The sequence below is a fragment of the Rhinatrema bivittatum genome, chromosome 6 (assembly GCF_901001135.1).
Source record: "Rhinatrema bivittatum chromosome 6, aRhiBiv1.1, whole genome shotgun sequence".
Lineage (NCBI taxonomy): Eukaryota > Metazoa > Chordata > Amphibia > Gymnophiona > Rhinatrematidae > Rhinatrema > Rhinatrema bivittatum.
In genome coordinates, this window is record NC_042620.1 from 183,584,807 (window position 1) to 183,597,617 (window position 12,811).

The 12,811-nt window shown below is 44.4% G+C and overlaps 1 protein-coding gene across 5 annotated transcripts in view; it reads left to right on the forward strand.

The window, feature by feature from the left end:
- KIAA2012 (KIAA2012 ortholog) overlaps positions 1-12,811 on the forward strand; it is a 389,440-nt gene that overhangs the window by 223,460 nt on the left and 153,169 nt on the right. For 4 of the 5 annotated variants that reach the window (XM_029606277.1, XM_029606281.1, XM_029606278.1 and 1 more), the window contains 2 exons: positions 8,155-8,243; positions 8,591-8,677. In XM_029606277.1, coding sequence (XP_029462137.1) covers positions 8,155-8,243; positions 8,591-8,677 — 176 coding nt within the window. The remainder of the gene's footprint in view (positions 1-8,154; positions 8,244-8,590; positions 8,678-12,811) is intronic. The other variant, XM_029606279.1, reaches the window with a different exon arrangement.

The window sequence follows — 12,811 nt, forward strand, 5'->3', positions numbered from 1 at the left end:
GCGCATGTTATAAAATCAGGGGTCGGCGTGTGCAAGGGGGTGCACATTAGTGCAACATGTGTGCGCCGACGCCCGCGTCCTTCCCCCGTTCCCTCCCAGGCCGCTCCAATTTAGGATCCTTCCCTTAACCTACCTACCCCTTCCTCTAACCTACCCAACCCCTAGCCCTATCCTAACCCCCCCCCAAAAAAAAAGTTATCTTACCTTTTGCACCTGCTTGAAGCAAGCGCAGGTTGCGCACACCAGCACCCTGCCGGCACGCAATCCCTCGGCATAGTGGCAAATGGCCACTGTGCCGGGGACCTCTAGGTCCGCTCGCCCCCAGACCTCCCCGCCCCCTCCCCGCCCCTTTCCCAAAACCCTAGGACTTAGATGCGTCCTGGGGCTTTATGCGTGTCGCCGGGCCTTTTTAAAATAGGCCCAGCACACGTAACCCCACCTACGCACGTAAATCCGGCCCTGTGATTGTAATTTTAGCATGCTGTAATTCGCTTTGAAATCTTTAGCTGGAAAAGTGTGAAATAAATAAAGGATGATGATGATGGTAGTACTACTAATTACACCTGCTAATTTGTGCACAGAAAAAGTAAGTGTAAACTTTGTTGCCTGCACCACCACCCACCTCCAGGTAAACTTACCCACATACAAGCCATACATGCAAAAGACTACCCATATATCAGGCAGTCAATTTTATAGCAGGCCATTTTTATGGGTATAGCACTATTTAGCTGTAGAAATGCCTTTGAAATCTACCCTTCCTATGTATTTTATGCACAGAATTAAATATATTTTACAAATCTGAATAGTTGGAATGTTTCCTAGATCACAAATAGTTGTCAAGTATAAGGAAGTGCTTGCTGAACCTGGCTTTTCGTTTTCTTCTGAGATACTTAATTAGGCCTCTTTTGTATTTTCCAACAGAACAGCAGAAATAATGTACAAAATGCCAGGCAAATTGTGGACTCTTCCATTGCCCCACTCAGCTCTCTTGCAGTATCTCCAAATTTTAAGAACTTCATAGGCTGACATCTAAGATGTTCTAACTGGGAGGAATGGGCTGCACTCTGTTTAGCATGGGCAATATCCAGCAGCCTGAGATTAAGATCATAAAATGTCTTTCCTGTATGTACCCGGATCAGTCCAGACAGTGGGTTGAGCCTCCTTTCCAGCAGGTGGAGACAGACTAAAACTTGAAGGATGCCCTATATCAGGACAGAGCCTATCCTCTAACCCTTCAGTATTCGTCTGTCTCCAGCAGGTGTAGCATCTCCCCTTTGGTTCTCTGCTGTAGGCTAGTCAGCCTTTTCTTCTGTCTTTTTGTAGGCTCAAGCAAGTATTTCTTCTGGTTCTCGCAGAAGCGTACTTCCATATTCCCATCCACCGTGACTACCAGAAATATCTCCGCTTCCACATCCTCAATCAGGACTTCCAGTTTCGAGCTCTCCCCTTCGGCCTTGCAACCGCTCCCCGCACCTTCACGAAGGTCATGGTAGTGGTAGTGGCAGCTCTGCGCCAGGAGGGGATTCTCGTTCACCCCTTTCTGGACGATTGGCTCATCAGGGCCAAGTCGGCGACTTCCTGCCAACGGGCGGTGGATCGTGTCCTAGAGCTCCTTGCTTCCCTCAGGTGGATAGTGAACTTTTCCAAGAGCAAGCTTCAGCCCTCCCAGGAGTTGGAATTCCTGGGAGCCCACTTCGACACCCAAGTAGGCAAGGTTTTCTTACCACGGGTGCGCGCCCTCAAGCTGATCGATCAGGTCCGGAATCGGATTGTGCTATCTTCTCCAACAGCCTGGGATTATCTACAAGTCTTGGGATCCATGGCTTCCACCATCGACCTCATCCCCTGGGCTTTTGCTCATATGCGTCTGTTGCAGAAAGCTTTGCTATCCCGTTGGCAGCCAGTGTCGGAGCAGTTTCACATAGTCCTTCCGTTCCTGGACTCTACTGTCGACGAATTACAGTGGTGGCTGTCTCTTCCTCATCTTCTGCAAGGGATGCCTCTTCAAGCTCCACAGTGGACGATAGTGACCACGGACGCCAGCCTGTTGGGCTGGGGGTGCGGTCTGCCTTTCTCAATCCACCCAGGGAACCTGGTCGCAGACTCAGTCTTGCTGGCACATCAATCAACTGGAAACCTTGGCGGTACGCCTGGCTCTTCAGGAGTTCCTTCCCCTGATCCGCGGCAAGGCGGTAAGAGTCCTGTCCGACAACTCCACCACAGTGGCCTACATCAATCGCCAAGGGGGCACTCGCAGTCCCATGGTAGCCTTAGAAGCCAGCCGTCTCCTCTCTTGGGCGGAGCGACACCTACAGTGCCTTGCAGCCTCTCACATCGCGGGCAAGGAAAATGTTCAAGCCGACTTCCTCAGCCGTCAGTCGCTCGATCCGGGAGAGTGGGAGCTCTCAGACGCGGCCATGGCTCTGATAGTGGACAGGTGGGGTCCACCTCACCTCGACCTCATGGCGACTCTGCGCAATGCCAAGGCCAATCAGTTCTTCAGCCGCTGGAGGGAGCACGGCTCGGAGGGCGTGGATGCTCTGGCTCTGCCTTGGCCAGTGGACGTCCTTCTGTACGTGTTTCCCCCGTGGCCCCTGGTGGGGAAAGTTCTCAGGAGAATTGAACTCCACCAGGGACCGGTGATTCTCGTCGCTCCCAAGTGGCTGCGAAGACCGTGGTTCGCGGATCTCATCTAGCGGTGGACGGGCCCCTGGGCCTCGGTCATCTTACTCGTCTCCTCCAGCAGGGGCCTGTATTTTTCGACCAGGCCGATCGCTTCTGTCTAGCGGCCTGACTTTTGAACGGCGTCGTCTGAGGCATAAGGGTTATAAGGCATAAGGGTTATAAGTTATAAGGGTTATAAGGGTTATAAGGGTTATAAGGCATAAGGGTTATAAGGCCTCCTGCTAGCAACCAAAAAATCACTTGGTCTGACATTACAGACATCCAACACTATAGCCAATATGGAATTTGCTTTATTCAACTCTAAACATCTGATTATCGCGCTTATCTACGCTCCACCCGGTCTTTTAGAATCAGACCCTTCCCCAATCATAGAACTAACAGCAAAACACCTAAATTCAGGAAAACCAGCTATCTTGATGGGAGACTTCAACCTCCACGTGGATGTCCAACCACACTCCCCTAACTGTAAAACCCTTCTCTCCACCCTCAACCATATGGGTTTCAGACAAATTGTGACAGAACCTACCCACAAAGCCGGTCATACTTTAGACCTGATCTTCATAAACGAAGGTCTATCATCCCACTCCACCCCTACCTGCCTTGCGGTTCCTTGGTCTGACCACCGAGTCATCTCTTCAATGTTAAAGATCCTTGAACCTATTCCCCAAACAACTCAAACAATCACCATCTCAGTCAGGAAACAGTGCTCAGGAGATCACCTAAGCAAACACCTAGCCAAAGAACTAATGAATCTGGACCTCTCCGACGCCAACTCAGCAACCTCATCATGGATCAACATTACCAACAAGGTTGCAGATCAAGTGTGTCCCATTACAACAAAATCTATCAACCCGGACAAAGACAACAGGAAACCTTGGTTCACCACAGAGCTGAAGTCTCGTAAACACGAGCTCAGAAGCAAAGAAAACCAATGGCGTAAAAGCCCATCTACAACAACCCTCCTCAACTACAAATCATGCCTCAACACCTACAGAAACGAAATCAACAAAACAAAAAGAGAATTTTTCTCCAAAAAGATACACCATTTCTCATTTGATTCAAGAGCCCTCTTCTCTTATGTCTCAGCCCTCACTAAACCTCCCGGACCAAACATCCCAGATGACCAAGCTCTAAAAAAAGCCAGTGAACTTGCTGACTTTTTCGACAACAAAATCACAGCACTCGTAGCCCCCCTCAAAGGGCCAACGCCGCACACAAGCCACGCAAGTAAGCTCAGCCCGCAATCAACTACAGCAACCGCTCATCAACCTTACACACACACAGCAGCGCTCGTAACGCTTGAACCCACGTCCACCTTAGAAATAGCCAATATCCTCAAGAAGATTAAACCATCCTCTCACCCCTTAGACCATATACCATCAAACCTGCTGAGCTCAATCCATGACATCATTGCCAAGCCGGTTGCAGAGATCATTAACTGCTCCCTCGCCCAAGGCCAAGTTCCGGACCAACTTAAGTTAGCATTGCTCAAACCTCTCCTCAAAAAACCTAACCTTCCTACTACAGATCCGGCTAATTATAGACCTATAGCTAACCTCCCCATGATAGCTAAAATTATGGAGAAAATTGTCAACAGACAACTTTCTGAATTCCTTGACGACAACAATATCCTCACCTCTAACCAATATGGATTCCGGAAGAAAAAAAGCCACACTAACGGACACCATTATCTTCAATCTCGAAAAAGGCCAACCTTGTCTCCTCGCGCTTTTGGATCTTTCCTCAGCGTTCGACACCGTGAACCATCCTAGCTTACTACAACAACTAACAGACATCGGCATCACAGGAGCAGCTTTCAACTGGTTTAAGTCCTTCCTAGAGAACAGAACATACAAAGTTAAGATAAACAACAAGGAATCTCACCCCATCCAAGCCAAGATGGGGGTACCACAAGGATCATCACTCTCCCCCACCCTCTTTAACATTTACCTTCTTCCACTCTGTCATCTACTTACTAACCTCAAACTCACCCATTTCTTATACGCGGATGACATACAAATTCTCATCCCTATCACGGAGACCATACACGAAACCATGGCATACTGGAAAAAATGCCTCTCATCCATCAATGATCTTCTAACCAGCCTTAACCTGGTTCTAAACACCAACAAAACGGAAATCCTCATAATAGAACCGGATCATTCTGCCTTGCCAACATCCAACAACCCTCCAGATATCTCAGGATATGCCACTGCACCTCAAGTCAGAGATCTGGGAGTACTACTAGACAACAGACTCTGCCTTAATAAATTCATAAATAACACTACAAAAGAATGCTTCTTTAAACTACAAGTGCTAAAGAAACTAAAGCCCCTTCTACTCTATAGGGATTTCCGCACAGTTCTTCAAGCCATCATTCTCCCAAAAGTAGATTACTGCAACTCACTCCTGCAAGGCCTTCCCGCATACACTACCAAACCACTCCAGATGGTACTGAATGCTACTGCAAGGATCCTTACCAATGCCAAAAAAAGGGACCATATCACCCCGATCCTCCAACAACTCCATTGGCTTCCCGTAAAATACAGGATTCAGTTCAAAACCTGTATGATGATTCATAAGGCCCTACATAATATCTCTCCACTCAACTTAACCTTCAAGCTTCAACTACACTCCTCTAACAAACCAACCAGAAGGGCATACCAGAACAGAATGAACACCCAACCTGCAAAATCTACCCTGAGGAAACGCGCTGTATCCACAGCGGGCCCGTCTCTCTGGAACTCCTTACCACCGGACCTCCGCCTTGAGTCGTGCCATACCACTTTTAAAGTGAAACTCAAGACTTGGTTATTCCATCAAGCTTTCCCAGAGAGCTAAGAGCAATAAGATCAACAACCATCATTTTTTTACAGCAATAATTTTATGTCGTTTTCTTTCTAAGTTGTTCTTAGTTGTTTTCACAATAGCTTGTAGTTTATTATAGATTACCCGTTCATTATTCACAATATGTTCCATGTAAACCGCCTCCCCGGCGATAGTTATCCATGTTAAATGTGAACCGGAGTGATATGTATTGTATACAGGAACTTCCGGTATATAAAAACCAAAAATAAATAAATAAATAAATAAATAAGGAGGAGGTCATCTCCACCCTGCTGCGAGCCTGAAAGCAGTCGACTTCTCTGGCCTATGTGTGCATCTGGAAAGTTTTAGAGTCCGTGTGTGCGGAGTCGGGTGTTCCGGCATGCTCCGCCTCGATCCCTCTGGTTCTTTCCTTTCTTCAGAAGGGTCTCTCTAAGGGCCTCTCCTTCAGTTCTCTACGCGTTCAAGTCTCTGCGCTCGGCTCTCTCCTGGGTCGGGTGGACGGTCATTCCTTAGCTGCTCACCCGGACGTGATTCGTTTCCTGAGGGGTGTTAGACACCTCCGCCCCCCCCCCCCCTCATGCCACGTGTCCGTCGTGGAGTCTCAACTTAGTCCTTCGTGCTCTCTGTGCGGCTCCCTTTGAGCCTCTTCCCCACGCTACGCTCAAGGATCTAACACTCAAAACTGTCTTTCTGGTCTCTATCTCTTCCGCTCGCCGGATTTCCAAGCTCCAGGCGCTGTCCTGTCGGGACCCCTTCTTGCGTTTTTCTGATTCTGGGGTCTCTCTCAAGACGGTCCCTTCCTTCTTGCCTAAGGTTGTCTCTGCCTTCCATGTCAACCAGTCAGTAGAACTACCCGCGTTCTCTCCGGAGGAGATTGCGGGTACGGCTGGTGGCGACCTTCGTCGGCTAGATGTCAAACGAGTCTTGCTTCGCTATCTCCAGGTTACCAATGACTTCCGCGTATTGGACCATCTCTTCGTCCTTTGGAGTGGTCCCAACCGGGGTAAACAGGCTTCTAAAATCACGATTGTGCGGTGGTTGAAAGAAGCCATTTCTTCGGCATATCTTTGTCAAGGTCGTCCGCTTCCTGAGGGTCTGAAGGCCCATTCTCTATGTTCTCAGGCTACTTCGTGGGCGGAGAGTCAATCTGTCTCCCCGCAGGAGATTTGCAGGGCCGCCACTTGGACGTCTCTGCACACGTTTGCTCGGCACTATGGTCTGGATGTGCACGCTCCAGTTTTCGGTTCCTTTGGGCGGCAAGTGCTTCAAGCGGGACTGTCTCGGTCCCACCCAGTTTAGGGAAGCTTTGGTACATCCCACTGTCTGGACTGATCCGGGTACGTACAGGAAAGGAAAATTAGTTCTTACCTGTTAATTTTCGTTCCTGTAGTACCACGGATCAGTCCAGACGCCCTTCCCTGTCTGTCTTTCTGTCCTCTCGAAGCTTGTTTTCTTGCAGGTTCGCAGATTTTCATATTTCACTTTGTGCAAGATTACTGAGCAATTACACCAGAAGCCTTGGTCGTTTTTTATACCAAGTTTATGCAAGAACGTATAGGTATACCATGTTTCTACATTATTCTATAGTTGCTCCTTTGAGCTTTATGGTTACTTGCTTGATCCTATTCTTGGGTTTGTTGTTTTCTGCTTTGACATACATTATACTGAAGGGTTAGAGGATAGGCTCTGTCCTGATATAGGGCATCCTTCAAGTTTTAGTCTGTCTCCACCTGCTGGAAAGGAGGCTCAACCCACTGTCTGGACTGATCCGTGGTACTACAGGAACGAAAATTAACAGGTAAGAACTAATTTTCCTTTACAGGCTGTTCTCACATATCTTGATGATGATGGATCAAGGAACTGCTGTGCTGGCGACATCTGCTGGTTATTTATTGTTAAAGGAGGGATAATGACGATTTTCTATTTCTTCTAGGCTCCCATCCCTAAAACCAGTTCCAGAGAGACTATGTTATTCTTACTCCCCTAGTGACAAAGCAAGGATCATGAAAGTAACCCATTACAGTAACTAGTAGTTTGTCGTCTGATTATTTTTCCAAGTAATGGGGATTACAATAAGGAATAGTAAAAGTAAGCCAAATAAATAATTTGATTATTTTCTAATTACGTCTAGGCTCCTTTTGCTTTTCCCTATTTCCAGCAGTTTTCGGCTAAAGCTGGACACCTCCTGTGCTTTCCTGTGAGAAAATGTGACTCAATAGCTCTGACCTTCTGAAAAGCTTCCCCTATTGTGTGTCTACCACAAAGTTAGTTTAAAAATAGGGTCCAGAGTGACTGTGGTAAAGGGGGTACATATAACTCTATATGTGTGCTGACCTTTCTGGCTAGGATCAAATATAAGGTCTGAGCCAGAAGCTTAGAATGGTCCCTCCTTAGCTTTTTGGCTGAGAGTGAGAACCTGTATAATACGGGAGGGTTATGACATGAAACTGGACCCTGACCAAAGCAGGAGAAAGACACATCCGGTTAAAAACAAATAAATATAAAATAAATGTGATCATGCACTTCTGTATATATGGCATTTTGGGCAGTAATATTATCTAAACAAAATCAGTGCTAGATTATTAGGAAGAGTAATCACTTTTAATATGGCTTTCTTTTTTTAACCTTTTTTCATTACAGAAGATGGTGGGCTGTCCTCTGACATAAACACCAGCCTCTCCCCAGCTCCTCATGAAACCGTGGGTTTGCTTCAGGAGCAGCATGAGAAGGTGTGCTGAGTGCAATTAACTTCCAGGTTTAAGTCAAACAGAAGTACCTAATATTTGGAAGACAGGGTGTTGTAAGGAATCCAGCAGTAGCCTCACTTCATATCTCAGATGTTCTCTATCACAAGACATCTGGCCTTCATGTTAGAAGACCACACACTTCATATAATCAGTGATATCAAGGAAAAGAAATTGCTCCCAAACAACTTAACAAAAGAACTGTACAATTTTCAGATAGAAATACTGAGGAGATCTGGCCAGGCTTACTCTCGGTCATGATTTTACCAGGCAGCCCTAGTTTTAGTAAGTGGTATTATTTGTCTCTGATGGACAGCACTTTTTGCTCATAGGGTCAAGTTTCTGGTTCTTCACTAGACTTGCCGACTGAAGATCAACCAATGGGCATACCGGATTACACAGAACTACATAGTTTTAAGGTCAGTTTTCCAAAAATACTCCCTAAGGTTCCTGGCTCCCGAATCTAGAATGGCGCTCAGTTGCTATACTTGATTATAACTAAGCACACAACATCAATAGCCGAAGAATCCTCTCAGTTTTTCCTTTTGGAATTCTGGTAATTATTTTTTTTTTAATTGTATTTTTATTAAGTTTAATATATCACAAAGTGTACACTATATTCAAGAACCAGAGAAATTTTCCAATTCAAACAAATTCTCCATTTTCACTTAAACAACTAGTTCTTTAAATATTGATCCATTTCAATATAGGTAATAGGAGGAACCTGGTGGAAAAGTATAATAATAAAGAGCAGATACATAAAGAAACATTTTCTCATATCAAATTGCAGTATAATCTCCATCTTAAAACTTTTTCCTTTCCAGCTCAAAGGAGGTTCTAGGAATGAGAATCCAAATAAGAGCGTAATTGCTCAGGTTTATTAAACACATATTTTGAATCTTGATATATTACTTGACAACGACAGGGAAATCTTAAGAGAAACTTTGCTCTCCGTTCTATTACCTCAGTTCTCATTGAAATAAACTTTTTCCTTCTGAGTTGTGTATTTCCAGCTATGTCGGGAAAAATAATAATTTGTTGACCATAGAAGTTTAGTTTCTGATTTCGAAAAAACAATCTAAGCACAGCATCTCTCTCTGATGAAAAAGAAACTGTACTATAAGGGTACGCCTAGTTTCTACTGTCATTTCATAGGATTTTTCTAAAAATTCAGACAGGTTTAGGTTTATGTCTGGCTGATTTCCCTGGCCTTGATTCTCTTCTATAGATTGAGGTTGGGGTAAGTAATACATTTTAGATACTGCAGGCAGTGCATTTTCAGGAAACTTTAGTATTTTTATTTTATTTTTATTTATTTGTTTTTCTATACTGATGTTCATCGTACATATCACACCGGTTTATAGAGTAGAAGGAGGGGTCTATCGATGTAGACTTCTTTTTTTACATTGGAACTTCATGAGCTTATTGAGCTTTGTAACATTATGTATCATTATACATTGTACAATGAACTTAGTAGCTTTTTACAATGAGATTAGTAACTTTTTACAATGAAATTAGTAACTTTTTACAGTGACTTTTGTTGAGCTTTGTAACATGTATCATTATATATTATACAATGAACTTAGTAGCTTTTTACAATGAGATTAGTAACTTTTTACAATGAAGTTAGTAACTTTTTATAGTGACTTTTATGTCCTTTAGCATAGCATCTTTGTGGCTGTCTAATGATTGGTCTGTGGAGAGTCATTCTATGAAATAGTGGGGGTGGATAGTGAGCGTTGGAACTCTGTATGCGGTATAATAAGAAAGCTTGTATCGTTGGGGTTGACCACAATAAGTGATTACGCGGTTCTGTGGGGGTGTTATGGGAAGGGGTGGGAAGAGGTGGGGAAGATGTGTGTGAAGGGGGGGGGATTTAACTTTGTGTGTTGGGTGGGGGGTGGTTGTTGGATATGCTTTTTTGAAGAGCCATGTTTTCAGGTTCTTTTTGAATGATTGGGTTGTGGGGTTGAGTCTGAGTTGGGGTGGTAGGCTTGTCCAGAGAGTTGGACTTGCCAAAGTTAGGGTTTGGTTCCTTGTTGAGGTTAGGTGGGCTGTTTTTTGTGATGGAGTTGAGATGAGTCCGGTGTTGGTAGAGCGGAGTGCTCTCTGGGTGGTTTGAAAGTGTAGGGCCGGGCTTGGCCAGTCGAATTTTTTGGTGTATAGTGCTTTGTGCGGTATATTTATTATACCGCACAAAGGAAGCATGATAAAGAAGGGAACGAGCTTCTGGCGCCGCGCACCTAAGGAGCGCAACAAAGGGACATGCCCCTTGGCGCGCCCCTTCTGAATCACAATAAAGAAAAACGGATCCAAACAAAATAAGCCATACACAACTTCCTGAATTAACTCTTCACACCAGATATACCACCACTCGTCTCAAACCACACAAACAAAACAACTCTTCAAATCAGAGACACGAAGAAAACCTGAACATCCAACTCAAACCCAAAACAAAAATGGCCGTTTTACCCAACACGAATTCTCATGAGAGACACAGACATCTGATAAACATCCTCCTCAACAAATCTTTAAAACACATGATCTTCCTCACATTCTTCCTCATAAATGCCCAATCACTAACCAAAAAATTCATGCTAATATCTGATATTATTCAAGAAAAAAACCCAGACTTCTTCGCCATAACCGAAACATGGCTCAAAAATACAGATCATATAATCACTAACCAACTAAACACTTCTGACTACGACATATTCTCTATATCCCGAAAATCACGCAGAGGAGGTGGTTTACTTCTAATAAAAAAAACAGTTCGCAATGAAACCTATCCCACACACACTCTCGAAACAATATGAGGTCAACATCTTTGACTCAAATAACCTTCAAATTTGCATTGTATACTGCCCACCCAAACTCCTGGACAACGACCTATACCCCCTATTGGAATTCCTCATAACAAACATCAGCCTAAAAAAACCAACAATCATACTCGGAGATTTCAACCTCCACACAGATATTATCCCACGTTCCCAAACATGCCAAACCTTGCTCGATGCTCTAGCCTCCCTAAAACTCACTCAACAAGTAACAAAACCAACACACAAAGCTGGTCACACCCTGGATCTGATATTCACCAATGAGCCAAGAGCTTGCATTGTTCTTCAAAAACAAAATCAACAAAATAACTAGAAACCTCAACAGAACCACAAGCATCGACAACATACCAACCACCAATAACATCTCACACTGGTCCACCTTCGAACCCATATCAACAACCGAAACTGAAAAACTCCTCAGAAAACTAAACCCAGCTCGCCATGAACTGGACACAATCCCAATTAGCACCCTAAAGGAAATAGTTCATATCATTGGTCCACCTATCGCTGCAATAATAAATAAATCTCTCGAGGAAGGTGAACTCCCTGATAAACTAAAAGTGGCAACAATTAAACCCATATTAAAAAAAAGCCACCTCAGCCCAGACAATCTAAACAACTATCGCCCAATTTCAAACCTACCCCTCCTCGCCAAACTAACAGAGAAAGCCGCACTCAAGCAACTCAACGAGCACCTTGAAAGCAACAACATCCTGCACCCTGCCCAACACGGCTTCAGAAAAAATCGTAACACAGAAACCTTACTCCTCAATCTTTCTAACACAATAATAAGAGGTTTCGACAATGGACAAAAATTCATCCTAATCCTCCTCAACCTCTCCGCAGCATTCGACACAATAGATCACAAAACCCTAATCTCAAGACTAGCCGACAACGGCCTATCTGGAAAAACTCTCGACTGGTTCACATCATTCCTAAAAAATAGATACTTCAAAGTAAACATTAATAACCACTGCTCTGACGCCATACCCCTTGAAACCAGAGTACCGCAAGGATCAGCACTATCTGCCACCTTGTTCAATATATACCTTATACCATTATGCATGCTTCTCTCTAGTCTCGGCATAACATACTACATGTATGCCGACGACATACAACTAATCATACCCGTAACTAACACAATCGAAAACGCAATGAAAACCTCAGCCACTCACCTCGACAAAATCAGAAACATGCTAAACCACATGAAGCTATGCCTAAACATGGATAAAACGGAGTGTATACTACTCGAGAAAAAACAATCTGGGATCAACATGAACCACACCATTTATATCAACAACTCACACATCAAACTATAGGAGAAAGTGAAAGACCTCGAAATATGGATAGACCCAGAACTTAACTTCAAAAAACACATCTCCCAGAAAACCAAAGAAGGCTTCCATAAGTTATTAATCCTCAAACACCTTAAACCTCTACTATACCAACCCGACTTCAAAACCATTCTTCAATCTCTCATATTCACAAGTTTCGACTATTGCAACTCACTACTGATAGGCCTACCGAAATCCACCATCTGACCACTCCAACTGCTTCAGAACGCAGCAGCCAGAATCCTCACTGGGCGCAAAAGATCCGACCACATCACCCCAGTCCTAAAAGAATTACATTGGTTACCCGTAGATAGGAGAATCGAATATAAGACTCTGACCATTATACACAGCGCAATTCACAACATGGAAAACACAGGTCTAA